We start from the raw sequence: 14,898 nt of genomic DNA on the forward strand, positions 1-14,898 counted from the left end.
GCAGAGGGCCACGGGCTGGATAACCTCGGCAGAGGGCCCCGGGCTGGAGAACCCCAGGAGAGGGCCCCGGTCTGCAGAACCTCAGGAGAGGGCCCCGGGCTGCAGAACCTCAGGATAGGGCCCCGTGCTGCAGAACTTCAGGAGAGGGTCAGGGGGCTGAAGCACCTCAGAAGAGGGGCCCGGGCTGCAGAACTTCCAGGGCCCTTCTGGTGCTGCAGGGTGCTGGAGATCCTTCCGGACTGGAGAACCTTCCGGGGCTCTTGTGGTGCAGCAGACAGGTGTAGGAGAACCTTCAGGGCCCTCCTGGTGTGGGTAATGGGGCCCCCAGCCGGGCCCCCTCTGTGAGAGCACTAGAACATGGTCACGCCTGCAGGAGGTTGGGCGGGGCTGGTCTAGGCCTGAGGACCAGGGATGGTTTACGCTCCCAGTCCAGGGCTGGTCTACGCTCCCAGTCCAGGGCTGGTCTACGCTCCCAGTCCAGGGCTGGTCTACGCTCCCAGTCCAAACTGGGTCAGAACTCTTCCAAGATCAGCTCATGAACGGACTCTGTTTGTTGTTCTTCTTTGTTTCTTTGAGTTGAGTTGACCTCGCTTGTGGTGTAACTATTAGCTAAATAAACCCATCAAATGTCCTGTTGTACTTTCTGTTTGTCTTCATGTGTGCTCCCAGGCTGAGGAACTGTTTAGGGTGATCAACCCTCATCCTATAGTCATCATAATATAATAATTATCTTAAGGTTACACTCTTCTAAATGATTGTGGCCCCAGGGCGGGGGGGGGGGGGTAATCCGGGCTGATTGACGCTGTGGGGCTCAGGAGTCCCACAGGTGTGATTACTGAGGCAGCTTCTCCCTGTGACGGACTGTGGTCACAACAAGAGCTTCCTCCTCCTCTCCCTGGGACCTCCGCCTTCTCCAGCCAACCAGCTCCACACTGACGCACATAATGAATTCCTCCTCCAACCCCCGCTGGAGTCCCAGTAGGGGCCTGGATGGTCTCCGGTCTCCGGTCTGCGGTGGGTCGCGTCTGTTCCTGCGTGTGGGGGAGGGTCAGGGGTCGCTATGGAGATATAAGAGGAGAGGTGGAGGTCCTGACTCCACCTGGAGCCAGAACACCTGGATGCACACGGCAGGAAGGTAAGCTCCACTCAGCTCCGTTTAGTTTACGGTCGACAAAGAGAGGTGAAGATATCGACCAGCTCACCTTGAGAGCTTCTCTCAACGTCTGGGACACGGAGCTGTAGACCACATGGTCGGTCCATGGAGAAGCCCCAGGTAGCGGACTCAATACGTGTGAAGCTGCTGGTGGGTGATGTGCGTCCTGGTCCTCTTGTGCGTCCTGGTCCTCTTCTGGGTCCTGGTTCTCATGGTCTACTCGAGGGGGTCCTCTTGTGGGTCCTGGTCCTCGAGGGGGTCCTGGTTCTCATGGTCTCCTCGAGGGGGTCCTCTTGTGGGTCCTGGTCCTCGAGGGCGTCCTCTTTATCGAGGAGATGCCGTCTGAACAATGTCTTTGACTTTGTTCAGACGGCATCTTGTATCTCTGTCATATGTAAATTCTTACAATGCATTTTCTTTTCTTTATTTCTTATTCAATTATTGTATGTATTTTTCATATATTTGTATCACTTAGGCTCATCTTATTATAAAGTTGAATCTTTTTTAAACACGTAATACTGTCCCATACCAATGCTCTACAATCCAGATTCATCATCTGGGATTAATATTAATATTGTCTAAATATTAATATCTATCTTAATTGAGTACTTGAGTCTTTGTTTCGTAAAAATTGCCAAGTATCTTTACCTAATATTGATGCAGTATAATAGCGTACGGTGGGAGTGTGTGTGGATGATGGCTGGTTTCAGCAGCCTCTCCTGGCCGAGTCTGATTGGACTCTGGGGCTGGTGAGGCAGCACACCTGTTGCACGTTGAGTAATCAGTGTGCACAGGTACGACAAGCCACCTCCACACACACTTAAGTTCTCCTAGATGGCCACAAAGGCCATGTATCGTTATCAAATCGTTACACAAATTACCAACACCTCCACCCCGTGTCCTTTAGGCCCCGTTTACACGAGGACGCTTGCGGGTAAAAACGACAAAATATTTTATCGGAAGTGCCTTTCGTTTAGACGGTGACGGTGTTTTTGGGGCTAAAAAACGCAAAAATCTGAAACCACCCTCCAGAGTGTAAAACTTAAATACGCTCCGCCGTAGCGTTTCCGTCTACACTGCCAAGACGCAAAACTCTGCTCAGATCTGTTCACGTCGCGTACGCGTTTACGTCACATATATGCCCCAGTACAGGGAAATAAACAAACATGTTGGATTATTTCCATGCGTTGGACCGTCAAGCTGCTCTGGCAGCTCTAATAAACTTAGAGGAGTCTTTCCACGAAATGTACAGGATATGTACAGATAGTATTACTGAACAGAGAAGGATCTGTAATTATGTTTTGGTTTTCGCGGCGCTGATAAGAGAAGAAGGAATATTCTACGCATGCGCTCAGACATGGCGGTGTTGTGTGATAGTGTATCACAGCACCACCTAGCCACCTGACATGCATACCCAATCGAATTCCACACACTTTTGCGTCATCGTATGCATGAAGATTTCCTCCCGAAAACGCTCGTCTAAACGTGGAATAAAAAGTGAAGACGCGACGCCACTTTTGTGTCTTCTGTTCAGACCATCATATTGTAAACGTAGCCTTAGTCTGGTGGAGCCCGATAGAGGTCATCTGGGGGGGGGGGGGGGGGGGGTGTGTTTCTATACAGCACCTAGATGACTTCTATTGGGCTCCTCCAGACATTACAGTACATTTCAGCATACATATCTTGCTAACTGTGTTGTGGTTATTGCGACCAGGTGTGTGTTGTGGTTCCTGTATGCAGGAGAACAGGTGTGTGATGTGGTTCCTGTGTCTGATGTGGTTCCTGTGAACAGGTGTGTTGTGGTTCCTGTGTCCAGGTGAACCGGTGCGTGATGTGGTTCTTGTGAACAGGTGATCTGGTGTGCGTTGTGGTTCGTGTGTTCAGGTGAACAGGTGTTTGTTGTGGTTCTTGTGTCTGATGTGGTTCCTGTGAACAGGTGTGTGATGTGGTTCCTGTGTCCAGGTGAACAGGTGTGTGATGTGGTTCCTGTGTCTGTAGTTGTTCCTGCGAACAGGCGTGGTTTGTGGTTCCTGTGTCCAGGTGATCTGGTGTCTGATGTGGTTCCTGTGTTCAGGTGAACAGGTGTGTGTCGTGGTTCTTGTGTCTGATTTTTATCCTGTGATTAGGTGTATACCCTGAACCAGCCCAGCCATGGACCCCTTGCAGGACAGGAACCTCTCCCACAGTTCCTTTGTGTTCCTGGGCTTCCCGGAGCTCAGCAGACACCTGCGGCTGCTGGCGCTGCCCTTCTCACTGGCCTATGGCTGGGTGCTGCTGGGGAACCTCCTGCTGGTCCACGTGGTGAGGAGTCTGCCCAGCCTGCACAGCCCCATGCACCTCCTCATCTCCGCGCTCTGCCTGGTGGACGTCCTGGTGGTCAGCGCCATCATCCCCAGGATGCTGCTGGGCTTCTTCTCGGAGCAGGATGACATCAGTCTGGCCGGATGCCTGCTCCAGATGTTTGTGGCCCACTTCCTGTCGTCGCTGGAGTCCACGCTGCTGCTGGCCATGGCGCTGGACCGCTACGTGGCCATCTGCCGCCCGCTGCGCTACGCAGACATCATCAACCCCCCCGCGGCGCTGAAGCTGTGCGCGTTCGCCGTGCTCCGCAGCGGCTCCATCATGCTGGCCCTGGTGGCACTGGCCGGCTCGCTGACCTTCTGCGGCTCCAGCGTCATCCTGCACTGCTACTGCGACCACATGGCGCTGGTCAGCCTGGCGTGCGGCGACACGGGGCGGAGCAACGCCATGGGGCTGGCCGTCATCGGCTGCTTCGTGGGCGTGGACATCTCCCTCATCTTCTTCTCCTACGTGTGCATCCTGCGGGCAGTGCTGCGGACCCCCCATGGAGACCGCTGGAAGGCCTTCCACACCTGCGGGACGCACCTGATGGTGATGATGTGCTTCTACCTGGTGGGCAGCGTGACCTTCCTGTCCCACAACCTCCAAATCCCCATCTCCACCAGCGGCAACACCTTCATGGGCCTGGCCTACATCCTGCTGCCCGCCACCGTCAACCCCGTCATCTACGGGGTCCGGACTAAGGAGATCAGGAACGGCTTTTATAAAGTCTTTAACGTCAAAGCCAAGGACAACAAGGCAGTGAAGGTCCCCTCCATTAAGGTTTCTCCAATCGTCAAAGAACCGGGGTGAGATGGATGTATCTACGCAGCGAGACATTGGCTGGAATACTTAAACCATCCGAAATACAATCTGCCATCAGAATACAATGTACCATCAGAATACAATCTACCATCAGAAGACAATCTGCCATCAGAATACAATGTACCATCAGAATACAATCTACCATCAGAATAAATTTACCTTCAGAGCATAATCAGTCAGAGAAGAATCGACCATCAGAGTAGTATGTCTGAATTGAATGTACTGAGATGATGCAGTGTGCTCTACCCGTCCACCTCACAGGGCAGCAGCACTTCCGGGCCAGGGGTTCAGTTCCTTCTTGTGTGTGTGTGTGTGTGTGTGTGTGTGTGTGTGGTAAAACTCTAAACGGTAATATTGTGGACCCTTCTGGTGAAGGATTGATAGTGATGAGCAGATCTCTGTTTATTCTTGTTGAGAAGCGAAGAAATGAGAAGGAAAATAATCAAATAAAGGATTCCACAAATGTGATTTATTAAAGATGCAATATACTGTTTAATAATATCCTCAATAACACCACTTTTATTAAAATAATTAAGAAATATTTGATATATTAATAAACGTTCATCTAGTAATAATAATAATCAGAATAATAACAATACTGTGGACGCAAACCGGCAGCTCTACCTGAACAGGTGAACACATGACCAGGTGAACTGATGAACTGATGAACAGGTGAACTGGTGAACACATGACCAGGTGAACTGATGAACTGATGAACAGGTGAACTGGTGAACACATGACCAGGTGAACTGATGAACTCGTGAACACATGACCAGGTGAATAGATGAACAGGTGAACTGGTGAACACATGACCTGATGAACTGATGAACAGGTGAACACATGGCCAGGTGAACTGATGAACAGGTGATCAGGTTAATTAATGAGCAGGTGAATAGAACAAGCAACCAGGTGAAGGGTTGAACAGATGGATGAACACGTAATGTTTGAGCAGGTGAGGGGGTGAGGGGGTGAACGGGTGAGGGGATGAGGAGGAGGAGAACAGAAGTACAGCACTGGCTTGTGCTGGGGGGGGGGGGGGGGCGTTCTCAACCATGATTTTGGCGCGGCGTTGGCGTGTGACATGCATACAAGGTCATCCATGAAATCCTGCTACTGGAGCACTTTCTCATCTAGATGATCAGAACAGAGCTCCCAAACACTCCCACCTGATTGGTTAGAGAGCCTAGACCATACACTGTGCAGGACTAACTACCCATGATGCCCCGGCCTTGGTGACTCCTTGGCAGATATAGTGTTGTGTTACTGGTCGGGACCGGTGCCCTTAAAGAAAGTCTCTCTATGTGTGTGTTATGTCGTTGCCCGCCTGCTAGCGGTGGCTAAGCTAGCAGGCCACCACACCTCTCAAACACTATTCTAGACTGCAGTACTCCCGCCGCCCACCGGGTGGTGCTATGGAGAGAAGGCTAATTTTGGACATGAAGACGAACACTGGGTGCCCCTCCGTTGGAGGAGACCTCCGCTCTCTATCTGTCCTTCGTCTCTGGCCCCTCCCCCTCCTCCTCCTCCTCGTCCTTCGCTCCAATCAGACGCTGGCGGGCAAAGTCTTCAAAGATGATGTCATCGTCGCTATGCAACACAGGAGTTGATACGTCAATACATCGAAAACAACTGAATATCTACTACCAGTACTACAAGACTGTACTCCCACGTACTGACGAACAGTTGAATGTCTAGTAGAAGTACTACTGTAATCTCAGTACAACATGAACACTGTTGTTCAAGCCATCAGTCATTAGCCATTTATCCATAACTTTGTGTTCTATATTTCACAGTGTTTAATTACTCCTCTGCCTCAGCAGCGGTATTCTGCACAGTCCATCACGTCCATAAAGATCAGAATTGATTTGAGGTGAAGCATGTGAGAGCAGGTGATGATTGCTGCAGACCACATTATTAATCCCATGAATGATTCATCAAAGTCATGAATCATTCACTGGAGAGCAGAGATCTTTTAAGTAGTTCCTGTCTCCTCCAACATGCTCCAGAGATCATACATGCTGCAGATCATAGTTGTTCATCGATGATCACAAAGACGTCATCGCTCTGTTCATACCAAAACACATGCGACAGACCGGCAGCTGGATTGACAGACAGACAGACATTGCAGAAGGCAGAAAGACAGGTACAGCAAAATCAGACAGACTTACTTTGTATCAAACTGTATCAGGTTGGTGTCGATTGGCACTTCATCAGCGGCTTAACGAGACAAAAAGATCAAATCAAGCCAACGCAGCATTGTATCAGTGCTTCACCTTTAACCTAGGAGCCTAACCCTAACCCTGACCCTGACCCTAACCCTAACCCTGAACTTTAACCAAGAAGCCTAACCTTGACCCTAACCCTGACCCTAACCCTGACCCTAAAACTAATCCACTTCAGTCCAATTAACCCCCCTAGTCCCTCCCCCTCAGTAGTCCCTCCCCCTCAGTAGTCCCTCCCCCTCAATAGTCCCTCCCTCTCAATAGTCCCTCCCCCTCAATAGTCCCTCCCCCTCAGTAGTCCCTCCCCCTCAATAGTCCCTCCCTCTCAATAGTCTCACCATCCCTGAAGAGAGCATCTTCCAGGGGTTTCGCGTGCATCAACGTGAACGGCAGCTCAACCGCCACATCGCTGAAACACAGGAGAGCATCAATACACGCATAAATACATGTATAAATAAAGGTGTAGATACAGGTATAAATACATGTAGAAATACACGTATAAATACATACATATATATATATATATATATATATATATATATACACAGATAAATACAGGTATAAATACACTGTAGAAACATGGATAAAAACAGGTATAAATACACATACAAATACAAGTATTAATACATGTATAAATACAGGTATAAATACACATATAAATACATGTATAAAAGCATGAGAGCATTATTACATGTATAAATACACGTATTATACATGTATAAATACACATATATAATTACACATAAAAATACAGGTATATACAGATATAAATAAAGGATGGACAGGTATACAGGTATGAATATTGAGGGAGATATTCCTGAAGATGTGGTACCTTGCAGCCAGATCTCCGAGAATCCTGTAACAGAGAAAAGGATTATAAAGAAACACAAGGTCATCAAGGTGAGGTTATCCTGAGAGGTCAGAGGTCAGAGCTGAGGTACCTACCCGCCCCGGGACACCACCAGCTTCACCTTCACCTTGTAGGAGACGATGATCCCAAGCACCTCCCTGCTGGCACCCTCCCTGAGCCTGGAAACACCACAACTTTATTAGTCCAGGATCACAGACACACTCCCCAAACACTCTGGGGGACACTCCCCCAGAGTGATGGCAGATGATTAACTAACACCAAACTAGCATCACACAGGGGAAAGGTCTAGCTAGAGGCTGGTAGAGCACTAGCTAGAGGCTGGTGGAGGCTAACTAGAGGCTGGTATATGACTAACTAGAGGCTGTTAGAGGCTAACTAGAGGATGCTAGAGGACTAACTAGAGGCTGGTAGAGGACTAACTAGAAGCTGGTAGAGGCTAACTAGAGGCTGGTAAAGGACTAACTAGAGGCTGGTAGAGGACTAACTAGAGGCTGGTAGGGGACTAACTAGAGGCTGGTAGAGGACTAACTAGAGGCTGGTATATGACTAACTAGAGGCTGGTATATTACTAACTAGAGGCTGGTAGAGGACTAACTAGAGGCTGGTAGAGGACTAACTAGAGGCTGGTAGAGGCTAACAAGAGGCTGGTAGAGGACTAACTAGAGGCTGGTAGAGGACTAACTAGAAGCTGGTAGAGGACAAACTAGAGGCTGGTATATGACTAACTAGAAGCTGGTAGAGGACTAACTAGAGGCTGGTAGAGGCTAACTAGAGGCTGGTAGAGGACTAACTAGAGGCTGGTAGAAGACTAACTAGAGGCTGGTAGAGGACTAACTAGAGGCTGGTATATGGCTAACTAGAGGCTGGTAGAGGACTAACTAGAGGCTGGTAGAAGACTAACTAGAGGCTGGTAGAGGACTAACTAGAGGCTGGTAGAGGACTAACTAGAGGCTGGTAGAGGACTAACTAGAGGCTGGTAGAGGACTAACTAGAGGCTGGTAGAGGCTAACCAGAGGACTCACAGAGTGCTGGAGGCCAGGTTGGTGTCCTCGTGCTTCAGCTTCCCGTCCAGCGCCAGGCCTCTCTTCTCGCGGTTGTTGGCCAGGAACGGCGTCAGCGTGAACACTTTGCAGAAGGTCGCGCTGGGAGCCACCAGGTCGCTATGGAGATAAACCAGAGGGTGAGACAGATGACTGGAGAGACATATCTGAAGTCTACTCTGGGCTAATGTTGTGGACAGCTTCCCATAACCTCTTTGGTGCTAAGGCATGGGACTGAGTCCTCTGTAACCCAGGTTCTATTTGTGTAGTTAGTACTAGTAGCTGTAAAGGGATTTAGGAATAACACGTGGAATTCAGTACTAATAGTTCTACAGGTAGTTATTACTAGTAGTGTACTGGTATCAGGTGTTTGTGTAGTTAGTACTAGCGGTGTACTGGTAACAGGTGTTTGTGTAGTAAGTACTCGTAGTTTGTACTAGTAGTTCTACAGGTAGTCAGCATTGGTAGTTTACAGGTAACCCTGGTTCAGTATCTCCTACCACAGACCCAGAGAGGAGGAGGAGGAGGAGGAGGAGGAGGAGGAGGAGGAGGAGGAGGAGGAGGGAACACCTACTCAGACTCTTCCACGGCCACAGGACATTTATACTGGGCTGTGTTGAAGAGGCAGATGTCTGCATACTGGCGCACTGTAGGGAGGGAGAGAGAGGGAGAGAGAGAGAGCGAGAGAGAAAAAGAGAGGTGGATAGATAAGATAAAGAGGTATATATATCTAAATAGATGTATATATATCTAAATAGATGTATGCATGGCTATAGATGAAGGGCCAGTAGAGAGGCGTACCAGAGATCTTCATCTTCTTCACCGTCTTGGTGGTATTGTTGGTGACATGGACGTTGACACTGATGGGTTCTCCGTGGTAGTAGATCTGAGGAGAGCTTAATGTTGGTTAGTCTGGAAGAGGCCCCTGCGTGATGCTAGTGTTGGGGTTGGGGTGTGTGTGTGTTAGTGTGGGGGGGTGATCTGCGGACCTCCTTGTCCAGGGACGCCTCCAGGTGCAGGGGTTTGTCCGACATGAGGAACTGCCGGGTGGTCTCGGCGGTGGGCTGCGGTCCGGCCTTCTCCGGGGCGTACTGCACCTTCCTGATGACCAGACGCACCGAGTTCCTGCACGCACACACACACACACACACACATTAATACACACACACACGCACATTAATACACACACACAAGCTGACATTAATACACACACACAAAAACATACAAACACACACATTAATACACACACATATGTAAATACACAAACACACACATATTAGCACACATACACAAACACACACACACAAACATTAACACACACATACAAACACACACATTAATATACACACAAACACACACATATTAACACACACACACACACGCACTCACACCACTGGGTCCCGTGATATAAGCAGCGTGATCTTGTCTGAAGCTGAAGCTGATAGTTTACCTCTTATGGATCTTCTCCTCAACGTTTTCAGCACAGAACGCCTTCACCTCAAAGTCCACACCACACGCCTTCACACACACACACACACACACACACACACACACACACACACACACACACACATCCACACATTATTACATCTGATCCATCATAATAAAATCTAGGCTATCCTAATCTAATTGGTTATACTGGGCATCTCCCAGTATGGTTATACTGGGCATCTCCCAGTATAACCAGTAGCAGACTTTTGCTTTAGTGGGCAGCTCCCAGTAGAACCAGTAGCAGACTGGCTGTACTGGGCAGCTCCCAGTAGAACCAGTAGCAGACTGGCTGTACTGGGCACTATTATAACCTAGCATGGTTAGAGGCGGTGAAAGGTGAAAGGTGAAAGGTTCCAGACCTTCCCGGTGTCCTCCGGTCCAGGCTGCAGGGTGACGGAGCACGGCAGGTTCAGCGGAATCTGAGGAGAAACAACGCGACAACACAATCTGAACAAACACACCCAAGACCAACACACACCCAATTAAGAACATCAAAGGGAAGGGTGTGTCCCTGGAGGATGAGGGGGCGTGTCCCTAGAGGGGGCGTGTACCTGGAAGGTGAGGGGGCGTGTCCCTAGAGGGGGCATGTACCTGGAAGGTGAGGGGGCGTGTCCCTGGAGGGTATGGGGGCGTGTCCCTGGAGGAGGCGTGTACCTGGAAGGTGAGGGGGCGTGTCCCTAGAGGGGGCGTGTACCTGGAAGGTGAGGGGGCGTGTCCCTGGAGGGTGAGGGGGCGTGTCCCTGGAGGAGGCGTGTACCTGGAAGGTGAGGGGGCGTGTCCCTAGAGGGGGCGTGTACCTAGAGGGTATGGGGGCGTGTCCCTGGAGGAGGCGTGTACCTGGAAGGTGAGGGGGCGTGTCCCTAGAGGGGGCGTCTACCTGGAAGGTGAGGGGGCGTGTCCCTAGAGGGGGCGTGAACCTGGAAGGTGAGGGGGCGTGTCCCTAGAGGGGGTGTGTACCTGGAAGGTGAGGGGGCGTGTACCTGGAGGGTGAGGGGGCGTGTCCCTGGAGGGGGCGTGTACTTGGAAGGTGAAGGGGCGTGTCCCTAGAGGGGGCGTGTACCTGGAAGGTGAAGGGGTGGGCGTGTTCTCCCAGCTTCTTGATGAGGCGTTCCTGGAGTCTGGTGACAGTGTTCTTATCGCTGGGCGGAGGCGGGAAGGCCTGGATGTTGGCCAGGAACAGATCCTTCCGGAAGGTCAGCCCCAGCACGTCCAGGTCCTCACGACCGTAGCGGAACGCACACGTCAGCGTCACAAACACTGGTAACACACAGACACACACACACACGCACACGCACAAGCACGCACACACAAACACACACACACTCACACACACACATCCATGACTGATCAGAAGTTCTGCTATGACTGCTTTAAGAGACCCTATCTACACACACACTCCTTATGAAGGGAGTTTCCTGGTAGGAAAGGAAGCAGGGCGGGTCCATTGATCGACAGCAGCAGCACTTAGCGGCCGCCTCCACTCTCTGATCCATCTGCAGCTCCACAACACTCATGACATCATGAAGACAAGAGGAGCTGACACAGTATGATGTTTACTACCGTTACAGGAACACACACACGCACACAGGCACGCACACACACACACACACACACACACAAGCACACGCACACGCACACTATCTATAATGCAGCATCTTGTCAATACTGTTCTCAAAACTGTCTGTGATGTTTACATTCATCTTTCCATTACTAATACTCCTCTGTCTGAATGTCTATATACTGTATGTGTGTGTGGTGATGGCTGGTTTCAGCAGCCTCTCCTCCTCCGGTGGGGAGTGATCAGGGTGCACAGGTGAAGACTAGTTGTGAGTATGTTGTCATGGTGATATAGGGCCTATGTAGACGTTGATTCATGCCTTTCCATCAAACCAATATGGCCCTATGGAATCAATCGCAGTCACATGAGGAGATCAGCTTCATAAACCATATCAATAACGATGAGGATCAGTTATCAGTTATGTATCAGAGATCCTACAGGTTCAATATTCATCCTCACCTTTCCTCTCCTTCAGGTATTCCGGGTCTATCAGGACAACGCCATCTGTAGAGAACACACACGCACACACACACACACACACACGCACACACACGCAAACACGAGAATGAAGATCATGAATGGACTGCAGCGCTACACAGCTGGCAGACACAGCCAATCAGAATTCCCGTCTCACCTAGAGGCTCCACCCACTCAACATGGTCCACAAAGTCCCTCTTCCCCAGGTACACGATGAGCTGAGGAAGAGGAGGAGGAGGAGGAGAGGAGGAGGAAGAGGAGGAGGGGAGGAGAAGGAGGAAGAGCTTAGACTACATTCGGTCTTCGTCCTGTAACCATGGCAACCGTTAGGAGTTAGGATAAGAAACACACCTTTCCATTGGGGCTGGCTTTTTTAAAGACCCTGAAAAACAAACATATACACGTTATATACACACTATACACACTCACACACACACACACACACACACACACACACACACACACACAGTATATACATTCAGTTTGTTTAGTGTGGTTGGATAATATTACAGGAGTATACAGTATGTTGAGTATGGTTGTCTGGCAGTAGTATAGCTGTAAATAAGTAGTACACGAAAAGAACTACACATGTAATAAACACCAGTACTAGGAGATCAGCTGATCATTGGCTCAGCTCCTACTTCCTGCTTTCTGTGCTTCCACCACAACTTCCTGTCCTATCACACCCACCAATCAGATCAATAGAGAGAGAGAGAGAGAGAGAGAGAGGAGATATACGGTCTGTGTATGAAGGAGGAGAGGAGGAGAGAGGAGGTGCTAACAGGATATGAAGGTGTCCCTCCTCTAATGCTGCCTAATGCTCTCATCTCGTAATGGAGGCTAGGAGCTAGAAAGCTACAGCAAAGTGCTTCACAAACACACACACACACAAACACGCACACATATTCACACACTCCAACACACATATCCACACACTCACACACACACAAACAAACACACAATGCCTTAATGTGTGTATGTATGTGTGCATAGGTATTTATATGTGTGTGTGTATGTGTGTAAATGCATGCATTTGTATAAATGTGTGTGTGTGTGTGCAAATGTGTGCACATGTATTAATGTGTTTGTGTGTATATGTGGATGATCTTGGCAGCTAGTGATCACCGATAATGGGGATGATGATGATGATGATGATGATGATGATGATGATGATGAGGAGGATGAGGATGAGTCGACCATTAGCTCACAGACCAAGCACAGCCAGACAGGATTAGGGGTTAAAGGTCGCAGGTCAAGCTTTAGGTGATTATAGAGGGGGTCATCTCGTGTACCCGTTTAAAAGCTAAGGGCGGAGTCTCAGATGCAATAGTGGGTGGGGCCTCAGAAGGAGGAGGTGGAGCCTCATGAAGCTCACCTCACTGATCAATCGCTGATCAATAGCTGATCGATAGATGATGAGGAGATCTGTAATGGAGACAGTAAGGAGTAGAGACAGCTGATCGATGGACTCATCGATCAGCACACAGTCACAAACCTCTCTCTCTCCTGTTGTTATCGCTACCTAGCTTAGCATGTTAGCATCCTCGTTCTGCACTACACACCTCTACAACTACAAAACAGTACAACTACACACCTCTACAGCTACACACCAGTACAACTGCACACACCTTCACATGTGGAACTCTAAAGACCTGTATAAACACTCACACACCTGAAATACACAAACCTGCATGACCAATACACAAATCTGCAAACTACACACCCTGTTCAGCGACACAAAACTCTACAATTGACCACTGAGTGCCTCTGCCATTCAACCATTAATATGACACCATATAAGTTACATGCTATATTACCTAGTAAGATACATATTACACACACCATATTACATGTTATATTAGATACAATGACATTATACTATATGATACACTATACTACATAATGTGCATGATCTATACTATATTCTATTTGCAGATTATATTATATGCTTCTGGAAATATAATATGGATTATATAATGTTATATATTACACATTATATCACAACCCTTCCTTCTGCATGGTAGCTAAACACTGACGTGCGTGTGTGTGTGTGTGTGTGTGTGTGTGTGCAGGTGTGTGTGTACTAAAGAGGAGCTTGTGTTATTCATTCCGTTAACACAGACCGTGTGCACGCGCGTGCACGCGGAGCCGGAAGTTCATTAATATTCTCTGCCGGAGCGCACGGGAAGTAGGAGCTCATGCATATTAATGAGGCAGATCTTTACGTTCCTCAACCAGCTCACTAACCACTACTACTGGTTAACATCGACTAGCAACCTCTAACTAGTATTGTTAGGAACCAGTATTAACTACCAGCTCCCTCTTAACACATTCACACACTTGTAGAGCATCTGATACACTTCACACTCACTCACACGCACGCAAACACACACGTGCATGCACAAACAGACACGCAAACACACACACACACACACACACACGTGTATGCACAAACACACGCACACACACACGCATAAAAACACAGATAAAAGCTCGCGCGGACGCACACGTACACACGAGAGAGCGAGCACGAGAACACGCAAGCGCGCGCACACACGAACGGGGCATCAAAGTGTAAAAGAGGGGGTGTATGCTATGTAGCAGCATGGGAGCGGAGGAGTAAGAGAAGAGGAGGAGGAGGAGAAGATAAGTAGGAGAAGAGAAGATAAGGAAGAGAGAAGAAGAGGAGGAGGTCGGTACCTGGTGCCCTTGTCTCCCATCGCGGCTCTGCGGGAGGCTCGTGACGAGACAACACAACACTCAAAGCCTCGCGCTTCAACTCCAGCTGGCCCTAGCTCGATCCGCGCGCCCGTTAGCTCCGGCTGTAGCTCGCGCTACCGTTCCCCCGAGCCTCGGCGGTTCTCCTCTCCGGGGGACCTGTCTCTGCTGCACGGACACCTTGTCTGTCTCTCCCGCTCACT

The 14,898-nt window shown here is 49.4% G+C and overlaps 2 protein-coding genes across 2 annotated transcripts; one reads left to right on the top strand and one right to left on the bottom strand.

Moving 5' to 3' along the window:
* Window positions 1–411: 411 nt before the first annotated feature.
* On the top strand, window positions 412–4,306 carry LOC307073130 (olfactory receptor 52K2-like; the record flags this gene model as incomplete). Its single annotated transcript, XM_079732833.1, has 6 exons — window positions 412–510; window positions 918–1,135; window positions 2,946–2,969; window positions 3,090–3,115; window positions 3,228–3,235; window positions 3,320–4,306. The coding sequence occupies 6 exons, from the start codon at window positions 412–414 to the stop codon at window positions 4,304–4,306; spliced, it is 1,362 nt and encodes a 453-aa protein (XP_079588959.1).
* Window positions 4,307–5,802: 1,496 nt separating this feature from the next.
* Window positions 5,803–14,840, bottom strand: arrb1 (arrestin, beta 1; the record flags this gene model as incomplete). Its single annotated transcript, XM_079731416.1, has 16 exons — window positions 14,678–14,840; window positions 12,329–12,359; window positions 12,135–12,195; window positions 11,960–12,004; window positions 11,003–11,199; window positions 10,302–10,361; window positions 9,902–9,969; window positions 9,441–9,576; window positions 9,253–9,337; window positions 9,026–9,098; window positions 8,434–8,571; window positions 7,486–7,569; window positions 7,373–7,396; window positions 6,879–6,949; window positions 6,487–6,535; window positions 5,803–5,905 (listed from the first exon to the last, which is right to left on the bottom strand). Exons 1-16 carry the CDS (start codon window positions 14,695–14,697, stop codon window positions 5,803–5,805), a joined length of 1,245 nt encoding a protein of 414 aa, XP_079587542.1. The 5' UTR covers window positions 14,698–14,840.
* Between the last annotated feature and the right edge of the window lie 58 nt (window positions 14,841–14,898).

The sequence above is a fragment of the Pollachius pollachius genome, assembly GCF_949987615.1.
Source record: "Pollachius pollachius genome assembly, chromosome: 3".
NCBI lineage: Eukaryota > Metazoa > Chordata > Actinopteri > Gadiformes > Gadidae > Pollachius > Pollachius pollachius.